The following is a 26428-nucleotide window of genomic DNA, read 5'->3' as shown; positions in this document are numbered from 1 at the left end:
ATAGAAACAAACAGAAAAGACCCTTACACTAATGTCTTCTCGATCACTGCACACACAACAACAGAGTTCACGGGCAAAGTTGTTGTTCAAAAGAACGCAGTTTGATTTATAAACGCCACTTGATACTTCAGAGGTACGAGAAAAGCAAGAAAAAATTGCTAGGAGGGAGCAAAGCTCTAAAAATAAAGTATTCAATCAGGGAGAATGAGTGCTAGCCAGAAGCAAAAACACCAAGATGTTTCTAGGATCCTAGAAAAGGTATGTCCAATTTGGCATGACATGGTTCAGCCCTATAGGCTGGTTTGACAGTCTAGTCATGAACTGGGGTTTGAGGGGCGGGCTGGTCTGGGCTGGCCACAGAGAGCGCGGGGCTCCCCACCCTCCCCCTACTCAGGGATCCGATGGGACGCGTGATGGAATGGTCAGCTTACATGCAGGGATCGCGCAGGTGGACGGTGGGAAGTGCTACCATGGACAGGAACCAGATATTGACGAATGATGCAGAGCACCAGAGCACATTACAGAGCGGGTTGTCATCATCCGCCATTCCATGGACCAGCCACCCGGGGCAGAATTCTCCGGCCCCCGGGGGGTCGGAGAATCGCCCGGAGCCAGTGTCAATCCCACCCAAGTGTCCCGAATTCTCCGCCACCCGGGAATCGGCAGAGGCAAGAATCGCATTGCGCCGGTTGGCGGGACCCCCGCGGCGATTCTCTGGCCCACGATGGGCCGAAGTCCCGCCGCTGACAGGCCTTTCCCGTCAGCGTGGATTAAACCACCTCTGATGCCGGCGGGATTGGCGGCGCGGGCGGGTGCAGGGGTCTTGGATGGGGGCGCAGGGCGATCTGCCCCGGGGGTGCCCCCACGGTGGCCTGTCCCGCGATCGGGGCCCACCGATCGGCGGGTGGACCTGTGCCGTGGGGGCACTCTTTTTCTTCCGCCTTCACCATGGTCTTCACCATGGCGGAGGCGGAAGAGACCCCCTCCCCTGCGCATGCACCGGGGTAACGTCAGCAGCCGCTGACACTCCGGCGCATGCGCGGACTTCCGCCGGCCGGCGAAGGCCTTTTGGCCCTGGCTGGCCGGGCGCCAAAGGCCGTTCGCGCTGGCCGGCAGAGCAGGAACCACTCCGCCGCGGGCCTGGCCCCTCCCCTTTGGAGAGGCCCGACACCGGAGTGGTTCACGCCACTCCGTCCCGCCGGGACCCCCTGTCCCGTCGGATAGGGGAGAATCCTGGCCGCTGTTACTAACAACCCAGGTCCTGCACCCCATAGTGCAGCAGGTATGTATCGTGGAGGCAGTTGCGGGGGTGGTGGGTGGGATGCGGTGTCCGTGAACCTGGAGCCGAACTGAGCGTCCCATGCGCGTAAACCCTGGCGTACAAGTTGTGCGGCCTCCTGTGCCAGCCTGGGCCCCATGTCCTGCCCAACCACACCCTCCCCTGCATCCTCCTCATCTGACAAGGCCTGGCATTCATATTCCTCCTCCAACACATGGCCCCTCTGTTGCGTGATGTTGTGAAGGACATGTCAAGCCGCCACAATGCAGGCAAAGCACCCTACTGGATGGCCCCTACAGAGCAGTCCAGGCACCTGAAACCCAGGGCATATAGGGATTGTGTTACGCCACGGTTGCACCTGTGTATCGATCTCTGAGAGATCCCGGAAAAGTCCCCACTCAGTGCCTGGAAGGATCCCGTGGCGTACAGGTTCAGGGCGATCTTGATAGCCACTAGGAGTGGGTGTCCTCCCCCATGCCCCCGCGGTGCCAGGTGTGGCATGATCAGGCAAATATGCAGCACTGTCTCCCTGCTCAGCCAAAGTCTTCGACAGCATGCCCGGTCTGACAGGTCCTCAAATGACAGGCGCAGCCAGTACACACGAGTCCTCATGAGGCGCTTCCTTTGCAACACTTCCTCCTCCATCCTGAGCGGCTGCCCAATGGGCCGCTGCCGTATGCTCCACTGCAGCAGCTTCCTCCTCCTCGGGTAGTTCCAACTCGTGCAGCCTTAGGATATCCCCCAGGGCTGCAGCAAGGAAGGTCACCATTGCTGGCTGAATTTTAATATTCAATGTCTGCAGGCTGCAGGGGGTGAAAGGCCGACCTGATAGCATGGTGCATACCCCCGTGCCCAACCAGATCCTACAGGTTACATGGTGGCCCCTGTTAGCACTGCGGACTGTGCCCCTGCATGTTCACCATCCTCCCTCCTCTCTGCAACCCAGGCTCCGTCGGTGTCCAAAACCTCTGGCCCTGGCACCCGTCCCTATTGCCAGGGGTACCCTTGGTTGGTGCTTCCCTTGCCAGCGGTACACTCCATAGCATCCATCCGGCGCGCTCATAGGGGCTACAGTGGGCATTGCCCTGGGTGGGTCACCTGATGCCCTGCCGGAGGGTGGAGTAGGGGGGTGGTATGGTGGAGGGTGACATGCGGAAGGTGGTAGGGTGGGGCACACCCATACAACCGGTGTCACTCTGCAGAACTAGGGTCCATGGTGGGTGGTCAGTGGGGTGCGCAGCAAGATGGCTGCCTTTCAGGCCGCAGCAACGGTGGTCCGTGCACTGATGGCCCAGTCATCATGAAATGGTTTCAGGGATACTTTATAATAATCTCTATATTTAATATAATGATAAAGCTCTCCGCCACAAATGTGAATTGATGGACTGAATCTTATGAACAGTTCAAGCCCTGCTGCTGGGACAAAAGCAGGACCTGACCCCCGATATTGGTGGGCAGCAGAATCCTGGGGTGGCATTTTACTTGTGGCAGTGAATTACGAAGCCACTGTCTCCTAAAGCTGCCAGCCCAAACAGAGGGCCAGCTGCTCAAGTGCACTATCTTTAGAAGTGGTCACTGCCGAGGCTGAAGAATCTTTTGTTTTGGTATAGTGCTGGGGCCAGGCAGAGAAGGTCTGGTGATCGGATGGGGATAGGCCCTCCATCAACTCACTATAGCCATGGGGAGGCCCCTCCGGTGAGCCAGGATGCAGCCATAAAGAAAGGAATCCAGAGGCTGCCAAGGTTTATCTGATGGTCTCCCTATGCAGCGGCGATATCTTCCAACACCAATAATATTCCAGTGGGGTGAGGTTGGGTAGCTAACTGGTCTAATTGGCTGCACACTGGACAGATGTGCTACTGAGATGTCCGCTGCTGGCAATACGTTGCTGCGGTGGGAAGACATAGGGTCCTCTCCCAACACCAGCCTTTACCAGCCTTCCTACCTCCCAGTCTGTCTCCATTGTATTATGTTCTGGAGACAATCACTGAGTGGGCGTACCAAAGATCATCTAGTTTAGTCTCGTCAAATTTATTGCTATATATCAAACTATGGGTTGGAAATTAATGCAAACAAACTGGAACAATCATAAACACAACTAACCATGACAAATTCTTCTTCAGATTCCCTCAGATTACAGTGTCTCATGGTATTACTTACCTGACACCTAGTGGTCGGAGGCCAAACATATTTATATGTACGATTTCTTATGCATCACTACACAGTGGGCTGGTGAAATCCAGTCTGATGTCTCTGGACAACACAAACAAATTCTGTACTGTGGTACATCTTGAAGAATTGCAAAATAAAAAGAATACAAAATGCAAATGTTCGCCTACTTTGACAATAGCTTGTAACTAATGAGGGAATATTTAGGAGACATTTTGCAGTAAGACCATATATTGTATCAAATGTTACTGAAACTCAGTGAAATTACATATTCAATTTGAGATACTAGGTTAGAAGAAAAGCAGGGGAGTAATTACCAAAACATTGGTAAAACTGACCAATTTTATGTAACATTAACATGTAAGCAATATTTGCTTTCTGTGCCTGCAGATTGGCAAGTTTAATATGCCACACAATAATGCCACAGGCTATGGTATCACCCCATTTCAGTTAAAGTGCTTCACGCAGGCATGAATTAAATTGAATTAAAGTAAGAAGTGGAGGATGGCCCTTGGTAAGCAACTATTATTAACAGCTGTCAAAATCCAGTTGTGGTGTTCCTGGACCAGTCAGGGTTGAATAGTGTGCCTGGAGCTACCCGGAATTTGAACCTTATTAAATCATCTCCTGTCATTGCTAAGAATCATTTTTCATTTGACACAAATAATAAGTTTTTATTCGCTCAATTTCTCCAAATATTTGATTTTAACTGGTTGCAAGAAAATAACTAGATAGTAGTGTTGCTTTGAAGATGGTCTAAGACAGAGCGAACTGCTGTCTTTGGCAAAAACATCATCAATTTTTTAAAAATTCAGATAATATTTATCAAATATTTAACTGATTTAAATTATAATCAGTTTATATTCCATGAGGGATCATTTAAATTTGGTATCAACTACTACTCTAAAGAAACCAAAACTACTGTATTCATACAAAATACAAATTGTCACCTATTGCAAAACAGTGCTTTTTGATTAAAAATAATCAAATATTCAAGGTTTAATTTCATGCTATTTATGTACCTCAGAAGCATTATGTTGGTTTGTTACCTCATGTGTGGAATATGGAATTTATTTCACATATATGCAAGATGACAACTTGACTATACATATATTACTTCCGGTTGCGGCTATGCGGAGCTAAGCTGCACGTTCGGCAGCTAACGCCAGGAACGGACTTTTGGGCTCTTTTAAGGGCCCGCAGCAGTACTTGCTCGACGGTTCCCGACGTGGGAAGGTGTCTGCAGCGGATCCCCAGTGGTCTATGGTCTTAACCAGGAGTGGGGCCAACAAAATAGCGGTGGCAGCGCCTAAGAAAAAGCGGGGGAAGAAAATCAAGATGGCGGCCGGCGGAGGCCTCGAGGAATGGAGGCAATGGGCGCAGGTGCAGCAGGAGACTCTCCAGCGCTGTTTTCGGGAGCTAAAAATGAAGCTGCTAGACTCGCTGAAGGCGAATGCGGACAAGCTGCTGGCGACGCAGACAGCCCAGGGGGTGGAGATCCGGGAGCTCCGACAACAAGCCTCCGAAAGAGAGGATGAGGCCGCGGCCCTCGCGGTAAAGGTGAAGATGCATGAGGTGTTCCATAGGAAGTGGCAGGAGTGGTTCGAGGAGATGGAGAACCGGTCGAGGCGGAAAAATTTGCGGATCCTGGGCCTCACGGAGGGGCTGGAGGGGTCAGACCTGGGGGCCTATGTGGTTGTTTTGTTGAACTCGCTGATGGGAGCTGGGTCCTTCCAGGGGCCCCTGGAGCTGGAGGGGGCCCACAGAATACTGGCCAGGAGGCCCAATCCGAATGAGCCGCCATAGGCGGTGCTGATGCGGTTCCACCGGTCGTTGACCGAGAGTGCGTGTTTAGGTGGGCCAAGAAGGAGCGGAGCAGCAAGTGGGAGAACACGGTAGTGCGGATCTACCAGGACTGGAGTGCGGAGGTGGCTAAGCGGAAGGCCGGATATAACCGGACGAAGGTGATGCTCCACAGAAAGAGTGTGAAGTTTGGCATGTTACAGCCGGCGCGTCTGTGGGTCACTTACAAGGACCGGCACTTTTATTTTGAGTCCCCGGAGGAGCCGTGGGCCTTTATGCAGGCCGAGAAGTTGGACTCTGACTGAGGGTTGGGGGTTTGTAAATAACTGTGTTAACTTTTGGTGGGAAGGGTCTGTTTTATGCTGTTTCATGCTGTTTTAAGCTGCTTGTGTGTTCTTTCTAGGGCAGGTGGGGTGCTGTCTTTTTTGCGTGGGTGGGGGCGGGCAGGGGGAAAGCGCGTGCTTTCCTTCTGTTTCCCGCGCTGAGGGTGGATGGGGGCGGGGTCGGAGCTGAGAAGCGCGGGCTTTTTTCCTGCGCGAGGGCGGGAGGGGGAGGAGGAGGGTCTGCTGATGGGTCTGGGGGAGGAGAATTAGCCCCACGCTGGGGGGGGGGGGGGGGGGGGGGGGGGGTCAGAGGTGTGGCAGGAGCTTCCGGGGTCAGCAGAGGTTAGTTGGCTCACGGGAGTGCTACGGAGGGAGTAACGCGGCTGGGAGGGGTCCTAGCCTTGGGGGGGGGGGGTTTACCGAGTTGCTGCTGAAATGGCCAGGAAGGAGCTGGAGTATGCAGGGGGGTCCGGGGTGGGGGTTTGCCGCCGTGGGGAACGGGCTGAGCAGGTGGCGCTGGCCTGGGGCAGGCAGGGGATGGGTTATGGCTAGTCGGCAGGGGAGGGAGGCAGGGAGCCCTCTGATCCGGCTGATAACTTGGAATGTGAGGGGGCTGAATGGGCCGGTCAAACGGGCCCGGGTGTTTACGCACCTGAAGGGGCTGAAGGCGGACGTGGCTATGCTCCAGGAGACGCACCTGAAGGTGGCGGACCAGGTTAGACTGAGGAAGGGCTGGGTAGACCAGGTGTTTCGTTCGGGGCTGGATGCAAAAATTCGGGGGGTGGCGATTCTGGTGGGAAAAAGGGTGTCGTTTGAGGCGTCAAAGGTGGTGGCTGACAGTGGAGGGAGGTATGTGATGGTGAGCGGCAAGTTGCAAGGGGAGCGGGTGGTGCTGGTGAATGTCAATGCCCCAAACTGGGACGATGCGGGTTTTATGCGGCGCATGTTGGGCCGCATTCCGGATTTAGAGACGGGGGGGGCCTGATACTGGGGGGGGGGGGGGGGACTTTAACACAGTGCTGGATCCCCCATTGGATCGATCCATGTCCAGGACGGGTAGGAGACCCGCGGCGGCTAAGGTGTTGAGGGGGTTTATGGACCAGATGGGAGGGGTGGATCCTTGGAGGTTCGCGAGGCCGAGGGCTTATTCCCGGATCGATTTTTTTGTTCTGAGCAGGGGGCTGATTTCGAGGGTGGAGGATGCCGAGGGTGGAGGATGTCGAGTATTCGGCCATAGTCATTTTGGACCATGCCCCGCTCTGGGTAGACCTTGAGCTGGGGGAGGAGAGGGACCAGCGCCCACTCTGGCGCCTGGAGGTGGGACTGTTGGCGGATGAGAAGGTGGGCGGGCAGGTTCGGGGGTGTATCAAGAGGTACTTAGAGGCCAATGATAATGGGGAGGTCCGGGTGGGGACGGTTTGGGAGGCATTGAAGGCGGTGATTAGAGGGGAGTTGATTTCCATCCGAGCCCATAGGGAGAGGGGAGAGCAAAGAGAGAGGGAGAGGTTGGTGGGGGAGATGGTGAGGGTGGACAGGAGATATGCGGAGGCTCTGGAGGAGGGACTGCTGAGGGAGCGACGTAACCTTCAGGCCAAGTTCGACTTGCTGACCACCAGAAAGGCGGAAGCTCAGTGGAGGGAGGCACAGGGAGCGGTGTACGAATATGGGGAGAAGGCGAGTAGGATGCTGGCGCATCAGCTCTGTAAACGAGACCAGGGACATTGGTGGAGTGACGGATACGGGAGGCAATGTGGTGCGAAGGGGGGGTGAACATTAATGGGGTCTTCAGGGACTTTTATGGGGAATTGTACCGGTCCAAGCCCCCATGGAGGGGGGGGGGGGGGGGGGAAATGGGGTGTTTTTTGGACAGGCTAAGATTTCCGAAGGTGGAGGGACAGGTGGAGGGGCTAGGGGCGCTGATTGAGCTGGAGGAGCTGGTCAAAGGGATAGGCAGCATGCAGTCGGGGAAGACGCCGGGGCCGGATGGGTTCCCGGTCGAATGTTTTTAAATGTACGCAGACCTGCTGGGCCCTCTGTTGGTTAGGACCTTTAACGAGGCAAGGTGGGGGGGGGCCGGCTTTGCCCCCGACTATGTCACGGGCGCTGATTTCCTTGATCCTTAAACGGGACAAGGACCATCTGCAGTGTGGATCATATAGGCCGGTCTCGTTGTTAAATGTGGATGCCAAGCTGTTGGCGAAGATCTTGGCCACAAGGATAGAGGACTGTGTGCCGGGGGTCATTCATGAGGACAGGACGGGGTTTGTGAAGGGAAGGCAGCTGAACGCCAATATACGTAGGCTTCTGAATGTTATAATGATGCCGGCGGTAGAAGGGGAGGCGGAGATAGTGGTAGCATTAGACGCGGAGAAGGCCTTTGATAGGGTTGAGTGGGGGTACTTGTGGTAGGTGCTGGAAAGGTTTGGGTTCAGGGAGGGGTTTGTCAGTTGGGTGAGGCTGCTATATGAGGCCCCGATGGCGAGCGTAGCCACGAATAGGAGGAGATCGGAGTACTTTCGGTTGTACCGGCGGATGAGACAGGGATGTCCCCTGTCCCCCTTGCTCTTTGCGTTTTCAATTGAGCCCTTGGCCATGGCGTTGAGGGAGTCGAGGAATTGGAGGGGTCTGGTGCGGGGTGGGGAGGAGCACCGAGTGTCATTACACGCAGATGACTTGTTGCTATATGTGGCGGACCCAGTGGGGGGAATGCCCGGAGGTGATGAAGATTCTTAGGGAATTTGGGGGCTTTTCTGGGTACAAGCTAAACCTGGGTAAGAGTGAGCTGTTCGTCGTGCACCCGGGGGATCAAGAGGAGGGGATTGGTAGGCTCCCACTGAAAAGGGCAGGGAGGAGCTTTCGGTACCTGGGAGTCCAGGTGGCTAGGAGCTGGGGGGCCCTTCACAAACTTAACCTCACTAGGCTGGTGGAGCAAATGGAGGAGGAGTTTAAAACATGGGACATGTTGCCACTGTCGCTGGCGGGCAGGGTACAGTCCGTCAAGGTGACGGTGCTCCAGAGGTTTTTGTTCCTGTTCCAGTGCCTCCCCATCCTTATCCCGAAGGCCTTTTTTAGGAGTGTCAATAGGAGTATTACATGATTTGTATGGCCGCATGGGACTCCGAGGGTGAGAAGGGTGTTTTTGGAGCGGGGCAGGGATAGGGGGGGGCTGGCGTTGCCCAATCTCTGTGGGTACTATTGGGCTGCCAATGCCGCGATGGTGCGTAAGTGGGCAATGGACGGGGCAGGGGTAACATGGAAGAGGATGGAGATGGCGTCCTGCGTGGACACGAGCGTGGAGGCGCTGGTAACGGCACCATTGCCGCTCCCTCCAACGAGGTATACCACAAGCCAGGTGGTGGCGGCTACCCTCAAAATTTGGGGGCAATGGAGACGGCATAGGGGGGAGGTGGGGGGCTCGATGGAGTCCCCGATACGGGGGAACCACCAGTTTGTACCAGGGAGCATCGATGGCGGGTTTCTTGGTTGGCACAGGGTACGTATTAGGAGGTTGAGGGACCTGTTTGTGGATGGGAGGTCTGCGAGCCTGGGTGAGCTAGAGGGGAAGTTTGGGCTGCCCCCGGGGAACATGTTTAGGTACATGCAGGTTAGGGCGTTTGCCAGGCGGCAGGTGGAGGGGTTCTGTCTGCTGCCCCCACGTGGGGTAGGGGACAGGGTGCTCTCGGGGGTGTGGGTTGGAGGGGGGAGGATATCGGACATGTACCACGTCATGCAGGAGGTGATGAGGCCTCGGTGGAGGAGCTGAAGGGTAAATGGGAAGAGGAGCTGGGTGAGGAGATTGAGGAGGGGATTGGGCGGATGCCCTGGAGTGAATTCCTCCTCTTCCTGTGCGAGGCTTAGCCTCATACAGTTCAAGGTGCTACATAGGGCCCACATGACCGGGACGAGGATGAGTAGGTTTTTCGGGGGCGAAGACAGGTGTGCTAGGTGCTCGGGGAGCCCAGCGAACCATGCCCATATGTTCTGGGCATGCCCAGCGCTGGGGGAATTTTGGAAGGGGGTAGCAAGGACGGTGTCGAGGGTGGTAGGATCCAGGGTCAAGCCAGGCTGGGGACTCGCAATTTTTGGGGTTGCAGTGGAGCCGGGAGTGCAGGAGGCGAAAGAGGCCGGTGTTCTGGCCTTTGCGTCCCTAGTAGCCCGGTGGAGGATTTTGCTTCCATGGAAGGATGCAAGGCCCCCAAGTGTGGAGGCCTGGATCAATGATATGGCGGGGTTCATCAAATTGGAGAGGGTGAAATTTGCCCTGAGGGGATCAGTACAGGGGTTCTTTAGGCGGTGGCAGCCTTTCCTTGACTTCCTGGCAGAACGGTAGGAAAATAGGCCGGCAGCAGCAGCAACCGGGGGGGGGGGGGGGGAAGGGGGGGTTTGTTTCGGGGGAGGGGAGAAATGTGTATATGTGTTTATTGAATATGCCGGGTGCTTATCTATTTCTTCTTTTTGTAGTTACTGGGGGGGGGGGGGGGGGGGGGGGGTTTGGTTTTGGGGGTTATTGTGTTTTTCTTTTTGTTGTTGTTAATACTGTTTTCTTGTTGTCATTTTCTGTTTTTGATATATTTTGAAAATCTCAATAAAATTTATTTAAAAAAAAAAGACTATACATATATTCAGACAAACCACTTCAATTGCCTGAAATGATAGAATATTTGAAATAAATTGTTTCAATGCCAACAAAAGCAACCGAAACTAGGCTACACAAAAAGCAACTAAATAAAAGGGAACGTGGGCGAGTGGTAATGTTATTAGGCTAATAACCCAGAAGCCCAGGGTAATGCTCTGGGGACTGGTGTTTAAATCCCATGACAGCAGCTGGTGGAATTTAAATTGAATTAATTAATAAATCTGGAATTAAAGGTAGTGTCAGTGATGGTGACCACAAAACTATTGTATTGTCCTAAAAATCCATCTGGTTCACAAATGCACGTTAGGGAAATAAATCTGTCATCTGCTACTGGCCTGGCTTTCGTGTGACACCAAACTCACTGCGATGAAACTAAGTGGCCCTCTGAAATGGCTAAGCAAGAAATAAAACAAGGAGGAACAGCTCGTGTCGACAAAGGCATGGGAACGACAATATCACACCTTGCCAAGCTGACCCAGCTAAATCCTCCACCCTAAGATATGGGAACTTAATAATAATCTTTATTATTGTCACAAGTGGGCTTACATTAACACTGCAATGAAGTTACTGTGAAAATCCCCCAGTCACCAAACTTTGGTGGCTGTTTGGTTACACTGAGGGGAGAATTCTGAATGTCCAATTCATCTAACAAGCTGGTCTTTCGGGACTTGTGGGAGGATTTTCTCCCACAAGTCCCAAAAGACATGCTATTAGGTAATTTTGACATTCCGAATTCTCCCTCTGTGTACCCGAACAGGTGCCGGAATGTGGCGATTAGGGGCTTTTCACAATAACTTCATTGCTGTGTTAATGTAAGCCCACTTGTGACAATAATAAAGATTATTATTATCCGGTACAGCAAGCAGTAAAGGCGGCAAATGGTATGTTGGCCTTCATAGTGAGAGCGAGATTAGACTACAGGAGCAAGGATGTCTAGCTGCAATTATATCGAGCGTTGGTGTGGCCACACCTGGAATTTTGTGTGCCGTTTTGGTCCCTTTATTGAAGGAAGGATGTTCTTGCTCTAGAGAGAGTGCAGTCTAACAATCAGTGCGATCAGCAGTGGTGCTACCGAGAACTCTTGGGTGATGGACATTGAAGTCCCTCATCCAAAATACATTCTTGTCCTTGTCCTCTTACTGCTTCTTCTAATTGGTGTTCGTTCATGGAGGAGTATGGATACATCAGCTGAGGGGGGTGCAGTAGGTGGTAATCAGAAGGAGGTTTCTTTTTCCATGTTTAATTTGATTCCATGAAGCTTCCTAGGGTCTAGAGTCAATGTTGGGAAGTTCTAAGGCATCTCCCTCACAATTGTAAACTAGTGCCATCACCATTAGTAGGTCAGTGGGTCAGGACATGCCCAAAGATGGTGATAGTGGCGTCTTATCTGTGTTGCTTGACCAGTTGGGCCACTTTAGCTCATTGGGCTAGACAGCTGGTTTGTGATGCAGAACCAGGCCAGCAGTGCAGGTTGAGTTCCCGTACCGGCTTACCCAAAACAGGCGCCAGAATGTGGCGACTAGGGGCTTTTCACAGTAACTTCATACTTGTGACAATAAAAGATTATTGAGGGCCGGTTTAGCTCAGTGAGCTAGACAGCTGGTTTGTGATGCAGAACAAGGCCAGCAGTGCGGGTTCAATTCCCATACGAGCTGAGAATTCTGAATTCTCCCTCTCTGTTCTCGAACAGGCGCCAGAATGTAGCGGCAAGGGGCTTTTCACAGTAACTTCATTGCAATGCTAATGTAAGCCTAGTTGTGACAATAAAGGTTAATTATTTATTTATTTTCGTTATGGGACAACTCTCCCAAATTTTGTACAAGCCCCCTAGACTTTAATAATGAGTACTCTGCAAGGTCAACAGGGTTGGATATGCTATTGTTATTTCTGGTCCCTAGGTCACTGTTGGTGGTCTATCTGGTTTTATTCCTTTAAACTTTGTAGCGGTTTGATATAATGGAGTGGTTTGCGAGGCCATTTTAGGGTCAGCGACAGTGTTGTGGGTCTGGAGTCCCATGTGGGCCAGATTACATAAGGATGGCAGATTTCCTTCCAGAAAAAAGACATTCGTGAAGCAGACAGCTGTTTACGACAATGGTATCCTGGTACCATTAGACTAGCTTTTAACTCCAGATTTATGAATTAAATTTAGATTCCACCAACTGCTATGTTGGTAACTGAATGCAGTGTCCCCAGAGCATTAGCCTGGGGTTCTGGATTACTGGTCCAGTGATGTTATCCCTCCACAACCTGCTCCCCTTAAATATCTGTCAGTCTGTTTCCACGGCAGGTGGTGGGGGAATCAACGAGAGGGGAAAACCTATTTGACCTCACCCTCAAAGGTCTACATATCACTCAGAGGGTGGTTAAAGTATGGAATTCCCTACCGAAAGGAGTAGTAGACCCTACTTCATTGAATATATTTAAAGATAGGGTAGATGTTTTTTTGAAAAATAAAGGAATTACGGGATATGGCGAGAATGCAGGTAAGTGGTTCTGAGACCACGAAAAGATCAGCCATGATCTTATAGAATGGCGGAGCAGGCTCAAAGGGCTGGACGGTCTACTTCTGCTCCTAGTTCTTATGTTCTTATGCATTTGTCCATGACAGTACTGGAAAGAGTAACCACTACACAGTCCTTGTGGAGATGAAAGCCTTTTTCACACTGAAGATACCCTCTACTGTGCGGTGTGGCATTACCACATACTAAAACAGATGGACTCAGAACAGATCTGGTAAATCAAAAGTAGGTGCTGTGGGCAACCAACAGCAACAGAATTGTGTTAAACCACAATCTGTAACCTTATGGCCTGGCAGATCTCTGACTCTACCATTATTATCAAGGCAAAGAGGCAGACCTGGTTAAATGAGGAGTGCAGGAGCAGCATGAAGCATACCTAAAAGTGAGCTACCTGCCAGATAAAGCTATTTAACTACATACATGCTAAACAGCAGAAAATAGACAGTGCAAAGCAATCTCACAACCAATAGATCAAATCAAAGCTCTGCCGTTCTGTTCCATCTAGTTGTGAATTGTGGTGAACAACTAACTCGAGGAAGGGCTCCACAAATATCTCCATGGGGAATCCCAGTTTATGAAGGCAAGGCTGAAGCAATTGCAACAACCTTCAGCTAAAAGTGTCAACTGAATGATCCAACTTAACCTGCTCCAAAGGTCCACAATATCATAATGCTAGGCTTTAGCCAATTCGATTCAGTCCACATCATATTGAGAAATGGCTAAAGATACTGGATGCAGCAAAAGTTTTGGACCCTAAAACATCCTGGCGGTGGTACTGAAGACTTGTGCTCCAGAACAGGCCATGCCCCGAGCCAAACTGATCCACTGACATCTACCTGACAGTGTGGTAAATTTCTCAGATATTTTTGTCCATTCAAAGCAGGATAAATCCAATCTGGTCAATTACTGCCCCATAAGTCTGCTCTCAATCATCAGCAAAGTGATGGAAAATGTTGTCGACAGTGCTATCAAGCAGCACTTACTCAGTAATAAAATAAGTTTGGGTCATATAGCTCCTGAGCTCATTACAGCATTGGTCCAAATGGAACAAAAGCGCTTAATTCAAGAAGTGAGGTGAAATTATCCACATTAAGGCAGCATTTAACTGAATGTGGCATCATGGATGCCTAGCAAAATTGAAATTAATGGGAATGAGGGAGCAGACTCTCCACTGGTAAGAGCCATAACGAGCCCAAAGGAAGATTTTGGAGGCCAATCATCTCCTGGACATTGCTGCATAGGCCCAACCATATTCAGTTACTTCATCAATGATCTTCCCTCCATCATAAGGACATAAGTGGGGATGTTGGCATTTTTCAGTACTATTCTCAACTCCAAAGATATTTACGCAGTCCATGTCCATAAGCAGCAAGACCTGGGTAACATTTAGGCTTGGGTTAGTAAGAAGAAGCAATACTTGCCATGCAAGTTCTAGTCAATGACCATCCCCAACAAGGGAAAATCTAACCATCACTTCTTGACATTCAACAGGATTATCCCATCGCTGGATTTCTCCACCATCAACATCCTGGTGGAACATCACTGACCAGAATGTTATCTGAACCAGTCATATAAATACTGTAGCTACAACAGCATGTGAAAGTTTGGTATTCTGTGGCACATAAATTCGCTTCCTGACTCACCAAAACCCATCCACTATCTACAAGGTACAAGTCACGAGTATGATGGAATACTCTCCACTTGCCTGGATGAGAGTATCTCCAACAACACTCAAGAAGCTTGACACTATCCAGGACAAATCAACCTGCCTGATTGCACCCCATTCACCACCTTAAAAACATTCACTTCCTCCATCATCGGCTCACAGTGGCAGCAGTGTGTACCATGCATTGCAGCAACTCACCAAGCCTCCTTTGACAGCAGGTTCCAAACATACAACCTCCATCACCTAGAAGGACAAGGGAAGCAAGTACATGAAAACACCACCTGCAAATTGCCCTCCCAGCTATATGCTATCATGATTTGGAAATTCCTTCATTGCAACTAGGTTAAAAACCCAGAGTTCTCTTCCTAATAGCCTTGAGTGCACCTCCACCAGATAGACTGCTTTATTCAAGGTGGCTCACTACCACTTCTCAAGGGCAATTAGGGATAGACAACTCATGCTGACCTTGCCAACAATGCTCACTTGCCATGAAAGAATAAAGAACCATATGATACAGAAACACAACTACTAAAACCTTCAAAAACTTTGCCTCTTTCTAACTGAATTACATCAAAATAAAATGACCATGAAATTCAGCTGCATTCTGCGCAAACATTTGGTGTTATGAGTGACCTTTTGCCTGTAAAACAGCATCCACAGTGCACACACACCCTTTCATGCCGAATGTCATTTTGGTGAGGATGCTATTGTGTGTGAAAGGAACAACTGACAGATGTATGCTTGGTAAACTGATAGTGACACCAATTAGCATGTAAACTGAGTTGTCATCAACACTGTCAATTTCAAGCTCTGCATTCCAGAGCTGCTTCTTAAAAGTACACATCTAAAATGCATTCAGCAGCAGGAAGCCCCCACAGCCCTGCCCTGCAAAAGAAATGCAGAATAAAGTGAACATCAACTAATTTCAGGTTATTTGCTGATTGATTTCTACTGATTGTTGTTGAGGTTGTAGAAGTGGCTGGTGCTTTCCAGAATTGTTTAATGTTTCTGTTGTCCACAGTGTCACGTGTTGAAGGATTTTTTTATAACTTCAAGGATACTGCACAAACCAGTTGCTCCCATTTTTGAGTACAGTAGTATGCATTTCCCTTGGAATGCAACAAACCAGAGGATTGTTACTGGCTAATGAGTGCTAGCCATTGGACGATATAGCTGATGACTCAGGTATGCAACACACACAAACAAAAAACATGTTGCCAAATGAAATGTGATAAAGCAGATCAGTAGGTTGCTAAAACAATATTTTCTCTGCCCAGAATACTCTGGAGAAAATCTGCAGTACATGGCAGCGCAGAGTCAAGATTCGTGACAGTCTGATGCATGCTACACAGCTTCACTTAGCATTAGGGTACCGCCCTTGTCCTCAGCTATACAATGATTAACGGAAGAGTAGGAGGAATGGAAGAAGCCTTTGGCCAGGCTATCCATGATCGATCCATATGGCTGCAATCCCAATAAACATAACTCCAATTCCTTAATCTCAGGCTCCACACCCTACTTTCCCTCCATGACAGAGCATCACAAAGTCCACTTGGCCGTAATCCAAGAAGTCAATGTGATATAAATATTCCAAACCATATGTACAAATCAAACCATGCTATATTGTATTCAAACGTCAGCACTTGCTCTTTCCCTTAGTTCCTTTCTAACATGTACTTTTGTTTGTCTTAGTGCTCCAGTGCAGTGCTGCCCCAGTGACTGCAGCTTGGCTCGCAATTTTCAGTGGGGTTGACTGCAGAAAGCCGACCAGAATGATCTTAAATAGCTCTGACCCTAGAAACCCAGCTTTGGCCTGCACCATCTTGGCATGGACAGCAGCATTTTGGGTGAGCTGGCCTCCAGGCAACAGCAAGGATACTGAGAATGTGGCAATGGTGACAGGGTAAATGTTGCCACCCTGACAGGAAAGCAGGTTTGTGTTCCATTGTATCACTGCCACTCACTCGGGATGGCACTTCAGTATCTGGCAATGTTGGCAGGACATATTGTTGGAATGTTTTGACATCAAGCCCCTTTGGAGACATGTTTTTGTACCTATAGCGGCTGCAGTCTGAGCTTGCATGACTTCAGTCTGCACTTTACCTAGAGCACCCAATTTTTGGCTAGCTTCTTCTTGTGCTGCAATAGAAGCTGAGGCATTAGTCAACAGACCACAAATTTAATTTTAATGCAAGGCAAAAGAAATCAAGACCCTTTAGTGTTATTAGCAGAAACTGCAAGCACTTGAAACCTCTTAACCTTGTGTAAATTAACATTGTGCAATTGACGGCAGAGATCAAAAAGCCAGGGCAGTCAATCAATATTTTCCCTGGGGCTCAGGTATTTCAACAGTCTAATGTTCTCAGCCATGTATCATTATGCATATTGGGTCATTTTATAAATATAGTAGAAAGTAAGGAAAAAGCTGCATTCACAACTCCAGAGGGTTCATTGATTCCCCTACAGTGTACAGTGGGTCAATGGCCATGAAAGTAACAAGCTTGGCATAGGGGCCTGTGGAGGGGCATAACCTGTCATGGAGGCATGAATTGGCATGAATGGTACATGAGGGGTGTGTAGGGGTGAGCATGTATGAGGGGTGCAGCTTGTGGGCCCTACTTTTTTAAAATTAGAACCGAGACGATGTCCCACAGTACGAAGGCAGGAGATTTCTGTGGCTGCCTCAGGCTGCTAGCCGCACTCACCACCAGCAATGAAGAGCCCATTTTTGGGGGCACTCCCACCTGAGATAACTGCACCAAGTTGGAAATATTCCCAACTCTTGCTACCCAGCTGAAAGATGAAAATCCAGGCTTATGGCTGCAAGTTAAATTAGCGGGCCTCCTGGAACTCTAGGTAGGTGAAATATCTCCTTCTTTCCAGCTCCTGTACCAAGGTTTCCAACGTAGGAATATCTGGGGCCCACTGACACATTGTGTCATTCTTGTGTCTTTTAAAATTACAATTAATCCGTTATTGAATGACTTCTAGCAGCTGCTTCAGCCAAAATGCATTTCCCCTTTAAGAGGTGCAGGGTGTTTTTTTGGTAGTGTATGCTTCTTTTAAATGGTGTTAGCTTCATGATTTTGGGACCCTCGCTGAAACATTGAACAAAATGTTTAGTGCTGGGTGCACGATACAATCATAAATTAGCAGGCGGCAAAGGTTTGCATACTGCCTGTGTTGAAACCAATGGCACAGGTTAATTGGGCATTATGATTCTTGCACCTGTTTTTGGAGGTCATCAAATATTGCAGCTACCAAATGAAGATCTAATCAACAGTGATTAAGATGAGACAGCGTCTAAAGATGTAAAAAGCATCTACTGTATATCACTGCGCACAATGCAACCAACTAAAATTCACGTCTTTTTTTGCTATACCACACAAAAGAAAATCAAGCCAATACAATTTTTGCATGTATGACATTATTCAATACGATACTTGAGAGTTACATATATATGCAACTTTAATGCTGTTAATTACTCAGTGTTTCCCTTGCTGAAATTAACAATTGCATAGCAATAGTCGCCATGTAGGATCACAATTCTATTCAGCAGACAGCCATTTAATTTTGGGGCTCGATTAATAAACACCTTTCAACATAATTTGTAGTTTATGACATCAAAAAAATGTAAATTACTGCCATGTAAACTACTATTCAGGTGATATCAATTAAAAAAATTATTCACTGGGTTGGTGTTAAAGAATGAAAAAGAGGTTATTACCTCTTGCCTCAATCTGCATGCACCATCACAGACTATTGCTGACCTTAATGGAGGACGAATCAGGCCTATTATGAGATGACATACTGTAGACTGTCTCAACAGTTAGATCTATAAATCCCGGCCCACTGTCCGTGTGGAGGTTGCACATTCCCCCCCCCCCCCCGTGTCGGCGTGGGTCTCACCCCCACAACCCAGAAATGTGCAGGGTAGGTGGATTGGACATGCTAAATTGCCCCTTAATTAAAATAATTGGGGACTCTAAATTTATTTTTATAAATATATATATATATATTATATTAAAGAGAGAACATCAGTAGTCAAACAAAACATATGATGCAAATTCAGATAATAAACAAATTTAAAAATCAAATAAGTTCTGAAACATAAATAATACAGCGAATGTAGAAATGGTCTTGTTTCCAGTTCTTTTTTGGTTTATTTCACAATACAAATTTAGACAACGAAAAAGCTTTTACACAGAGGAAACTGAGGTATTTCCACATTATTGAGAAACTTTGGTAGTCCAGGTTCAATAAACTAATAGGCCAGCAAAGACGTTTCACAAGTTGAATAAATTGTTGGTTGCAGCATTTTAGTTTTACTAGCCCAACAATTTAGCATATTGGCACCAACATTTTTTGATTATTTATTTTAACATCATGGGTAAAGAAAATAATTTAAGTGCTGAAATTTAAAGTATGTTGTAGTTATTTTTGAACAGAATACCTACATATGGAACAAAGATAAATAATTTTCAAGTTCCTTTTTGAATATAGCAAATTACTTTCCTCACCCCCCAAAAAAACAGATATACATGCTTCCCAGTGAGATAGAAAATATTTGACGTCTAAATTAGATACACAACAGCATTAATTCCAGCTAATGCAGAGTTGAATATATTTGAAAACGTGCAAGCTACACTCAGATTAAGGCCTAAAGCCTGAGGGTACAGTAAATGCATACCTGTTTTTGGTCCTCTTTGTGCAGCTTCTTGGTGGTATCCAGTTCCTCTTTCAGTTGTTGCAGGCAGCTCTGCTTTTGTTCCAGCTTAGCTTCTCCTTCTCTTAGCTCTGTCTGCAGATGGTAAATCCTTCTTTCTTGTACATCCAACTGCCAATCCACACACAAATTATGGACACAAAATTTTAATATATTCTATTGTCACCACATTAGACTATATTAAAAAGTCAAAAGAAAATCTTGGCAGAATCGCAATGCTTAAGTCTTCAGGAAGCCAATATGGTGGCACTGAGCAGCAAAGCCAATACTATTGATGTCCTTTACAGCCCAGACTCAAATCAGCTGAATCCAGCTTTCTGTGACACATTTCCGTATTTGTTTTAGAATTAGAGAAGAAATTAAAAATAATTAAGGTACCTCAGTTGTTAACCCATCTCTCTTCTCCTGTAAAAGGAGGACCTCTTTACGGAGATTCAGAATTGTACCATCACGTCGCTCGAGCTAGAAAAGAGTTCACATTTCAAGAAAGAATCCACGAATGTCAACCAATGAGCAATTAGAAAGACAAGACAAGATATTGATCTGCTAAGAAAACCACTGCCGCAGCCATACAGCTAACAAGGTCCCATTTCCCCAGCTCTGCAGTGAAAGGTAACTCTTCATTACCATCTGCCCTTTATTGATCATTGTTAAGTATCACAAAACCTGGCTGAATCCACAAAATCGAGCAGAGGGATAAAGAAAGTAAGTCAATGGCCTCTTCATTTTGGCTTCAATGAGGAATAAAACTACAAATCTCTCTGATAAAAGAAACAAAATGATCCGTTGATCAATCTAAATGAACAGCATTCAAAATAGCTTCTCTTGCACAATTAAAATGATACATGCAGCTCAAGTTAAAGCAAACAGGAAATGTGCAAAATTATTTCACAGTCTACCCTAAAAATATAGTACATTTTTAATGACCATTCCTTCTGAATAGATTAATTCGCTTATTGACTCATTACTGAATACAAAAACGACCATTAAGATAGGAGAATGATGGACCAAAATTTAGAATCAAACTTGTGATGGTTACAAATATAGCAAATTAAAACCATGTAGATATTTCACAGCAGTGGAATAGAGAATCCATCATAAAACATGTTTTTCAATTAAGAAACTTGAATTCTTTAAAAAAAATAACTGTTCCTTAAGTAGTTCTTTTATGCAGCCCTACTGGTAAATTACATAATTCAGATATACAAATATAAAACGGCATGGACTGAAAATATCTGACTATATTTTAATCAGGTTAATCAAACAGAACACAAATTAAATAAGTAAGTAATTTATTTTTAAATCTTCACATAAAATGCAATAAAAGTTTGCAATGATTCCGCAGGTAAGATAGTGAAATCAAATTCAATATGTAATTGATAGCAGGCTAGGTCAATCGAAATAATAGAGGGATTATCTTAATATAACTGCAAAGAACTGTGCATGCTGAAAATCTGAAAGATTGAACAGAAAATGCTGGAAATACACAGCAGGTCTGGCAACAACTGTGGAAAAAGGAACAAGTATGATTTCAGGTTCGTCGCTTGGTTCTCTTGCCACAGATGTGGCCAGATCTGCTGAGTATTTCTCACATTTTCTATTTTTATTAAAATTACCTTTGTGGGTTTAAAAGATATTTTCTTGTTCTTGACTCATTATTTATTTCCCCATTTAAGCATGCACACTTTTTGTATTAGTGAGTGTAGGTCCCACAAACCAGCATCACAAAGACTTGTGCCTAGGAGATGTAAGCCTCACTTGTGTTTGTATAAAGTTTAAGCTTTTTGCATATTAAAATCAAAGAGGGCTGAAAACGTAAAGGCAGAAAAATACAAAACGGGGCATTTTCTTCGATTACATCATGCTTATATAAGCAATACTACACAAGGTGTATTTGCTCCCACATTTTTTGGGCAGCCTTCACAGAGGCTTGAATAACCTTAGACAATGCACTCCTTTACATTATGCTCTGATAAACAAAATCGCTTGGATTGGTTAAGCAGGATCAGCTGCTTCAGCTGTATCCTGCCAGTATCAACTATGGCGACGACACAGCCATGTGACCATGAATTGATCCTGTCCAATTAATTTATTTTAATCAAAGTTAAATTTAACATGGCACATCTATACACCTGGCAAGTGGCTGAATTAGAAGGATGAAAAAATAAAATAGATGATTGTGTACTGAAGTGCTTGTTTATCAGGACAACAAAGAACATTAATTTGATCTTTAAAAAAGGGATCTTAAATTAGAAGAGTTGTTAACTGACAAAGTTCTGCAATGGAGTATAGGAGTTATTTTTTAAATCTTGGTGAAATTGTACATTCAATCATTGAAAATTAAATATTTAAAATTGTTTAATTCTATATAGCAATTTATAAAATATATAAAAATAGCAAAGTTTTTAAAAAACTGTATTAGTCTGATGGCCAGTTCCAATGTTAAAGCTGGCACTGCCATCTGAAAGTGAATTTTGGCACTAAGGTTTGGAGACAAAGGAGATGATAGAAATGTTACATAGATTGACTACACTGCTATGAACCTTGACTTGACAGTGTCAAATCTACAAAGTTGATCCAGCAATCAATGGTGAAAAACTTTGGGACTCGCTAATGTAGAAGAATTGTTGATTACAACCATCAGCTTTCTCAATTCTATGCAGTAGTCAAAAGTTCATGAAAGGAGACAAACCATCTCGATGCCCTACGGCTACAATTTAATCAAGAAGTCATTGTCATTCCAATGACTAACCAGTCGTCAAAATATCTGTTGTGATTTTTTAGTATAATCACGGGAGAGTTCTTTTGGGAACAGAAGATCCATTTATACTCAAAAAACAGGAGCAATTATTTCAATCATCTGTTATACGTTATTTGCCTGTATAAGATAGAAATTTTCAGTCATAACCTTTCTATTCATCATACGACTCCATCATGGAGAGCAATTCTGTTTGGTCTAATATCTCAAATACATTTTCATGTCCCATGACATGCAGGGAATATCAAATACATAATACAAACATGACAATTTTTCATTGGTATGATCTTAAATTCAGCAATGATAAATTATACAATATAGAGCAAAATAAGGTCGTCTGACCATCGCTTGCCTGGAAATTAGGCCCGGGGCATTTAACTGGGGTCTCATTACAATCTCATAAGTGGATTTCCACCTGGTTCATTGTCACATTGAGACCTCCCCATTTGTGGATTGTAATTGCTGGCAATTCAGCAAGAGGATATTTAAAGTACCAATACATCTCCTAAAGTGAGGTTTCATTATCTCCTGGACAGATTTTGCTGCACAAATATGTCGATAAGACAAGCCCTCAGATCTCTGAAGTCTTCCTGTGGAACTGCTGGAAATAAAGGATGGGCGAGAGAGTTTTCTAAGTCAGTGGTAGGATGGCTCCAAAATACCCCACCCACCAGGCATCGAGATAGCATTACTCAGTATTGCAATTGCTTTGTAAATTGCTGTTCAGCAATGATTGGATCAACAATCACTCTTTTCTTTCAACATTTTCCCTAATCATTTCTCTTACTTTCCTTCCAATGCGCTACTTCTTATCTGCACTTATGTGCATTCCACTTATCTGCATTCGAATTATCATCATTCAGCCACTTGAAAATATGCTCCAGGTCAGGGGTCTGTAATCTACAGCTCTGGAGCCACCAGCAGCTCTTTTAACATCACATTTGCAGCTCACAACTTTTTCCAGTTGAATCATATTAACATGGAAAAAAATTAAGCCAAGAAAAGTAAAAGCGTGGGCGGGATTCTCCCATCCCACGGCAGAGTGTCCACACCGTCGTAAACGCTGTTGCGTTTTACGACGGCGTGAAAGGGGCGCTCCCACGAATAATTCTGGCCCCACCAGGGGGCCAACACGGAGCTGGAGTGGTTCGAGGCGCTCCAGCTGTAGATGCCGGCGCGAACTGTGCGCTGCAGGATCCGCGCATGTGCAGTTGCGCCGGCACCAGCGAGGACATGTGCAGTGACCGCGTGCATGCGCACTGGCCTCCTTCAACGCGCTGGCTCCGATACAATATGGTGCAGGACTACAGGAGCTGGCACGTAGGAAAGGAGGCCCACAAACACAGAGGCCGGCCCGCTGATCGGTGGGCCCTGATCATGGGGTACGTCACATCGGAGGTCCCCCACGGTTGGACCCCCCCTCCCCCCCCAAAGGGAGCCTACCCGACCCTTAGACGCCGAGGACTCGCCGGCCCAGAGCAGGTTAGAACGGCACCGGCGGGATTTAGCTCTTTTCTTACAGCCGCTCGGCCCATTCAGGCTGGAGAATTGGTGGGCCAGCCGCTTAGAGCGGCCCACGACCGGCACCGCACCAACCACGCCGGTGCCAATTGCGCCGATTCTCCGCTCTGTGGAGAATGGCGTGCCGGCGTCGGGGCGGTGTGGCGTGATTTGCGCGGCCCGCCGCCGATTCTCTGACCTGGCGCGGGGTCGGAGAATACCGTCCCGTGTTTTTATTGGGAGGATAAAAAGCTCACAGTTTCAAAAGATTGCTGACCCGCATTCTAGGTCCTTCTATAATTCTGTCCCGTTACAAACACAGTTGAGATCAGCAACTACTTTTTAAAAAATACCCGGTGGTGGCAAGCGGTGTTGCGTGATTGCTGAACAGATAACGAGCCAGCCGTGTCTCTAAAGATCCGGCGGTCATTTCTTTCATGGTCCGCTTAAAGTTCTGGACTGCTCGCTCGGCCAACCTGTTGGAGAACAGGTGGTACGGAGCAATCCATTCATGCCGGATTCCATTCACAGCCACGAATGATGCAAATGTCCTGGCTTATGAACCCTGTCCCACTAAATCGGACACTAGGACTTTGGGCAAGCCGTGCGTGCTGAAAATGTGCCACAGCCTGTCTAAGGTGGTCACATGGTCGCAGTTTGAACGCAGTGGACCTCGCGCCATTTTGAATGGCCGTCCACTATTTTTTTTTTAAAATAATTTTTATTCAAATTTTCACTAAAAAGAAAACAATAACAGAAAATTCTAAGAACAAAAAGAACAGAACCCTCGCCTCCCCCCCACCGTATATACCAAAGAGAAACAATAAATTAACGCCCGTCGTTGGCAAAAAAAACAGATATTCAACCCAAAACAAAAACAAAGAGACTCTCCCCCCCCCCCCCCAGGTTGCTGCTGCTGCTGACCTTTTGTTTTTACTGTTCTGCCATGAGATCTAGGAATGGTTGCCATCTCCTGAAAAACCCCTGCACTGACCCCCTTAGGGCAAATTTCACCCTCTCCAATTTAATAAACCCCGCCATATCGTTGACCCAGGCCTCCATGCTTGAGGGCCTCGCATCCTTCCACTGAAGAAGAATCCTCCGCCGGGCTACTAGGGACGCAAAGGCCAGAACACCGGCCTCTTTCGCCTCCTGCACTCCCGGCTCCACTGCAACCCCAAATATTGCGAGTCCCCAGCCTGGATTGACCCTGGATCCTACCACCCTCGATACCGTCCTTGCTACACCCTTCCAAAATTCCCCCAGCGCTGGGCATGCCCAGAACATGTGGACATGGTTTGCTGGGCTCCCTGAGCACCTAATACACCTATCCTCGGTCCCAAAAAACCGGCTCATGGCCGTCCACTATTTTAAGGAACATGGCCTCCTAGAACGGGCCGGAGAGGTCTACATAGACACGGGACCATGGTTTCCCGCGCCATTCCCATGGGTATATTGGAGCCACCAGTGGGGCCTTTCCGCCATCCCAGGGAGTTCGCAGTGAAGGTCCTGAAACATGGGCCTGCGACCCTGCTCGGGCATGACCGGCGAACATAGTTTCCGCAAAGAGTACGCCCCGCGTTCCCCACAATGGGCACTGTCCTCTATGCTCTCAGCTCTGGCAGTTTTGTGGTGTAGGCTCTCAGATCGGCCGCCAGCGCCCTATGCTGGGCCCCATATTGAATTGTGTACCGAACTTGTGAAAAGTTTGGGTCTGTCTGGGTCCACTCCTTGATGAGGGCTGGTGTGACCGGTAAGTTGCCCATGAAGTGGAGGGTGGCAATCACCTCTGCGGCCAACGCTGGTGGCTTCGTGGAGAGGGGCAGGTGGCTCAATGCGTGGACGTGCAGAATGTCTATGCCTGTGCAGTGCTCCAGGGTGTAGTCATAGGCAGCTAATAGCAAAGCCCACCGTTGGATTTGGGCTGCGATTATAGAATTTACAGTGCAGAAGGAGTCCACTCGGCCTATCGAGTCTACACCGGCCCCTGAAAGACCACCCCACCCAAGCCCCCACCTCCATCCTAACCCGTAACCCAGCAGCCCCACCTAACATTTGGACACTACGGGGCAATTAAGCTTAACCAATCCACCTAACCCGCACATCTTTGGACTGTGGGAGGAAACCGGAGCACCGGAGGAAACCCACGCAGACACAGGGAAAAAGTGCAGACTCCGCACAGACAGTGACCCAAGCCTGGAATTGAACCCAGGTCCCTGGTGCTGTGAAACAACAGTGCTAACCACTGTGTTTCAGTGATCGGCAGGATCACTCGGTCCTCTTTGAACAACCCAGCAGGGCTTGTTTTCCATAGAAATCGTGAAAGTGCACCTGTAAATGTATTGGTGGAACTTCCGTACTGCGAATATGACGGCCAAACCTTCTTTCTCCACCTGTGCGTAATTGGACTCGGCGTTTGCGAGCATGCGGAATGCAAAGGTTGTTGGCCCCTACGAACCATCGGGCACCTGGTGTGCCAAGACCGCTCCACGCTTAATGGCGAGGCGTTGCACATTAGGAGCAAGGGTTTTGACCAGTTTAAGTGGGTCAGCAGTTCGTTTGAGGATAGGCGCCACCTGACCTCCTGAAAAGCCTTCTTGTGCAAGTAGCCCAGTCCCATCACTGTCATTTCTTCAAAATATGGTGGAGTGAGGGCAGCACGGTGGCACTGTAGTTAGCATTGTTGCCTGCGGCGCTGAGGACCCGGGTTCGAATCCCAGCCCTGGGTCTCTGTCCGTGTGGAGTTTGCACATTCTCCCCGTGTTTGCGTGGGTTTCGCTCCTACAACCCAACAGATGTGCAGGATAGGTCGATTGGCCACCCTAAATTGCCCCTTAATTGGAAAAAATAATTGGGTACTCTAAATTTATAAAAAAAATAAAAAAAATATGATGGAGTGGGTTGAGCAACGTGGCCATCCGGAGTATAAATTTCCCATAGTAATTGACCAGCCCAAGAAAAGAGCAGAGCTCCGTCGGGTCACGAGGGATGGTGCCCTGTTGCATCCTCTGTATGGTGGCTTTCTGCATCATCAGTGTCTTGTCTT

At 47.7% G+C, this 26428-nt stretch overlaps 1 protein-coding gene across 4 annotated transcripts in view; it reads right to left on the bottom strand.

The window, feature by feature from the left end:
- LOC119971178 (myosin-3) overlaps positions 1–26428 on the bottom strand; it is a 1049419-nt gene that overhangs the window by 574391 nt on the left and 448600 nt on the right. For all 4 annotated transcript variants that reach the window (XM_038806379.1, XM_038806381.1, XM_038806380.1 and 1 more), the window contains exons 11-12: positions 19503–19586; positions 19089–19235 (exon numbers count right to left, since the gene is read on the bottom strand). In XM_038806379.1, the coding sequence (XP_038662307.1) occupies positions 19089–19235; positions 19503–19586 (231 nt within the window). The remainder of the gene's footprint in view (positions 1–19088; positions 19236–19502; positions 19587–26428) is intronic.

The sequence above is a fragment of the Scyliorhinus canicula genome, chromosome 9 (assembly GCF_902713615.1).
Source record: "Scyliorhinus canicula chromosome 9, sScyCan1.1, whole genome shotgun sequence".
NCBI lineage: Eukaryota > Metazoa > Chordata > Chondrichthyes > Carcharhiniformes > Scyliorhinidae > Scyliorhinus > Scyliorhinus canicula.
The sequence above is the reverse complement of the archived record's forward strand: the minus strand, read 5'-3'. Positions and strand labels throughout refer to the sequence as shown.